A 3,825-nucleotide genomic window follows, 5' to 3' on the forward strand; every position below is an offset into this window, starting at 1 on the left:
TGCCTCTCGCGGAAGCAAAACCGTGACTCTCACGAAAGAAAAAAACAGAAAACATATTTCGTTTTTCCCTTTTCGAGAGGCACGGCCATGACTCTCGCGAAAGCACAACCGTGCCTCTCGCGGAAGCAAAACCGTGACTCTCGCGAAAGAAAAAAAACAGAAAACACATTTTTTTCATTTCCGAAAGCACGGCCGTGACTCTCGATAAAGCACAACCGTGCCTCTTGCGGAAGAAAAACCGTGACTTTCGCGAAAGGGGAAAAAAAAAGAAAATGCGTTTTTTCGCGCAAAATTTTTTTTTTTGAAATTTTTTTTTGATCGAAAAGCTAAGAAAGACCGGGGAAAAACCAAAACGTCGAAAAAAACTAGAAAAAAACCGTTTAAAAATCCGAAAACGCGTGCGGAAAAATAAAAAAAATCCGAAAGGAGCGTCCAGAGCGCGACACGTGGCGAATGGCTGAGAGCGCGCCAAGTGGTGCTGATCGTTGCGAGCCTCCCGAAGGAGCGCTCGTTACATAGGTTAGACCATAGATGGATCGTGCGTGATGCATTGGGCCAATGGGCTGTCTGTCCAAAAAAGACAATATTATTAATTGTGACTTTAGGATTTGCTGCTGGGCTGGGGTCAACGAGTTTTTGGGGCTTGGTCAGACACAAACTTTGTTAACCGTATTAGCTGAAAAACTGAAAAGCATTTGTGTCAATTGACACCAATGGCCACACGTGAGCTCCGTCGCTGCATGTGGTATCTAGTTTCGAAGATCTCGTCGCGATGAATCCAATGATGAAAACGGATCTGAATTCCAACGTGTGGTTTAAAAGATATGCCTTTTTTTAAAAATTTAAAAGCCCAAACTAAATGTACGTGAATCTGTTTCCCAGCCAACGTAACTAGTCTGAACGCATTTAATGCTAACAAAAAACATCCGATAGCTGACAAAAAGTACACACATGTGAGTGACAAAGCCGGCTGCCCGTTTCTACGAGAAAGTGCGTGCGCTTTTAAGATTTCAGGTAATTTGAAATAGTCAAAAGTTTTGACATATATTTCAATGATTTTTCTTCTTTTCAAAATTATCTTCCTCTATTACCAACAAATATATGAGCAAGTCACATAAGGGCATGCCCAATGGGTACCCTCAACTTGCTGCCCCGCAGGTCCATGTAGGATCGGAACTAGGTTCGGATTAAAAGGTATAGCGCTGCAGTAGATAGTGTAGCCTGCAGAGGAGCCGGTCTCTTTGTGTGTGAAAAGCCAGAGAAAAGAAGAAAAGTGAAGCTCTGCTGATGCATGCGAGGAGAGAGACCGAGAGAGAGAACGAAAAATACCATGCATGTGAAGGGCCGTAGGGTCCGCTACAGCCTCGGTTGGCCAGAATTTTTTCAAAACAGTGGTTTCGTTACTTTTTGATTAATTTAAGAGCTGAGACAGTACCAGGGTGATGCCCCCGTTGTACATGCCCTAAAACAAACAGGCGCGGCAACGCCACCACACGGTCTAGCAAATTACTACTAAAACTGGAAGAAGACAAGAGCCATCATGTACGTATTCAGCTAGGATCTTTTGGAGACGATGATGCATGAGAACCCAGCATCAACTGGGCAATATCGGAGGCCATGACGGACAAGAAGTAGGCGTTCTGGTTCTCCTGGTCTATGGGGTTCCTCTTGGCGTCTCCCTCTATCAAGATGAGGTCGCACAAGGACGGAGCGTCTGACTGCGCCGCTTCCAAAAGCTTCTCGGAAGCGTCGGCGGCGCGGCCGGCGCGGAGGTCGTCGAGCCCGCGCCGCACCATGTCGTTGATCTCCTTGTAGTAGGCGAGACAGCTGCCCAGGTTTCGGACGAGGTCGGCGATGATGTGCTCCGTGGACGTCATGTTGGCGACGGCGAGGCTCGCCGCGGCCGCCGCTAGCCCGCGGGCGTCCGGGGCGGACGAGGCCGCCGGGTCGACCGAGAGCGCGCCCACGCAGAACTCGTACTCGACGTGCAGCGTGAAGTTGGGGCTGTGGGCGAGCGCGGCGCATGTGGTGTTGATGACGGGCGTAGGGCTGACGGCAACGGCGACGGCGACGGCGAGGCCATGAGAGGCGGCGCCGGCGAGGAGTAGGAGGAAGAGAGCGATCTGCTGCGCCGCCATCGCTTTGAAGACAGTATAGTACGTCTTTGTGCTGCCGTACTTATGGTAGTCAGAAAGCGCGTCCAGGTTCATGGAAAGTGCGTCCGTCTTAGTTGTCCGGCTAATTAAGGCGCATTAATTTTAGTACGTTTTTTAGAAAGAACCAGCGCGCGCTATAGAGCTGAGCGATTACAGCATTAACTATGATTATACGGAGTATATATATTTTTATTCAAATTTAAGTTTCATTTTTGTAAATTAGAGCAAAAACAATTATGTTGATTGCTATGAAAATGTTGACCGCAATAAGCATGGGCGCAATGATTAGAGCAACTCCAACGGGCCGACCCAAACGGACGGCGCATTTGTCCGCTTTTTGTCCGTTTGGGTCGGCCGCCCGCCCGGCGTCCACCCAGTTTTGCATTTGGGTCGGCAGTGCGTCCAACGTGTCGACCCATATGTGCCGGCGTGGCCGGCTGGCCGCTCAATTGTATATTGATTTGCATTCAACATATTATCAAATAAAAATGTTTAGTCTGGCCGCCCAAATAAATAGTATAGTTTTACTAGCCAAATAAAAATAAAAATGTTTCACATAGTTTTGCGAACGAATAAAAAAAGATACATCTATTGGTTGTCAACATGAGCCCACATATACTCAGCCAAATCATTTTACAGTTGCACGTGAGTTTTTCAATCACGCATGTCTTCATGAAATTGAGTGAACGGCTCAAATGTTGCCGCTACTCCATGCTCAGGCACAACATTCTCACCCTGAAACTGAAAGCCTTGATCGTACAGACGTTCCGGGCGCTCGTCTTCTACGATCATATTGTGCACGATCACACAAGCAGTCATCACCTCCCACAGTTTCTGCGTGCTCCAAGTATTAGTAGGATACCGAACGATACCCCATCGAGATTGCAAAACACCAAAGGCACGCTCGACGTCCTTCCTAGCACTCTCTTGCTCTTGGGCAAATCTTTTCCTTTTCTCACCGACAGGGTTGGGTATTGTCTTGACAATAGTGGTCCACTGAGGATAGATACCGTCACCCAGATAGTACCCTTTGTCGTAGTTGTGGCCGTTGACAGTAAAGTTCACCGGTGGGCTGTTGCCTTCGGCAAGCCTAGCAAACACCGGCGAGCGCTGCAGCACGTTGATATCATTGTGTGATCCAGCCATGCCAAAGAAAGAGTGCCAGATACAGAGATTTTAAGACGCCACGGCCTCTAGTATGACAGGGCAAGCCCTGACATGTCCCTTATACTGCCATTGCCAAGCAGAAGGGCAGTTCTTCCACTCCCAATGCATGCAGTCTATGCTGCCAAGCATCCCCGGGAAGCCCCTGCTGGCATTCATTGCCAACAAACGGGCTGTATCTTCAGCTGTCGGCTCTCTCAAGTACTCAGGGCCAAACACGGCAATAACAGCCTTGCAGAACTTATACAGGGACTCTAGGCATGTAGACTCGCTCATACGGACGTACTCGTCAATGAGATCACCGGGCACTCCATATGCAAGCATTCGGATGGCGGCAGTGCATTTCTGATAAGAGGAGAAACCAATCTTGCCGAAGGCATCCTCTTTGCACTCGAAGTAGTCATCATAGCCGACCACTCCCTCTCTAATACGGTTGAAAACATGCCTACTCATACGGAACCGGCGGCGGAATTTGTGATGTTTGAACAACGGGTTTGTTGTATCG

At 48.5% G+C, this 3,825-nt stretch overlaps 1 protein-coding gene across 1 annotated transcript; it reads right to left on the bottom strand.

The window, feature by feature from the left end:
- Nucleotides 1-1,378: 1,378 nt before the first annotated feature.
- On the bottom strand, nt 1,379-2,210 carry LOC109739103 (putative invertase inhibitor). The gene has a single exon (XM_073501650.1). The coding sequence runs from the start codon at nt 2,208-2,210 to the stop codon at nt 1,551-1,553; it is 660 nt and encodes a 219-aa protein (XP_073357751.1). The 3' UTR covers nt 1,379-1,550.
- Nucleotides 2,211-3,825: the final 1,615 nt, after the last annotated feature.

The sequence above is a fragment of the Aegilops tauschii genome, chromosome 6 (assembly GCF_002575655.3).
Source record: "Aegilops tauschii subsp. strangulata cultivar AL8/78 chromosome 6, Aet v6.0, whole genome shotgun sequence".
Classification (NCBI taxonomy): domain Eukaryota; kingdom Viridiplantae; phylum Streptophyta; class Magnoliopsida; order Poales; family Poaceae; genus Aegilops; species Aegilops tauschii.

Bases quoted from the DNA above. Each gene is read 5' to 3' on its own strand.
- LOC109739103 (XM_073501650.1), bottom strand. From the start codon at position 2,210: ATGAACCTGGACGCGCTTTCTGACTACCATAAGTACGGCAGCACAAAG.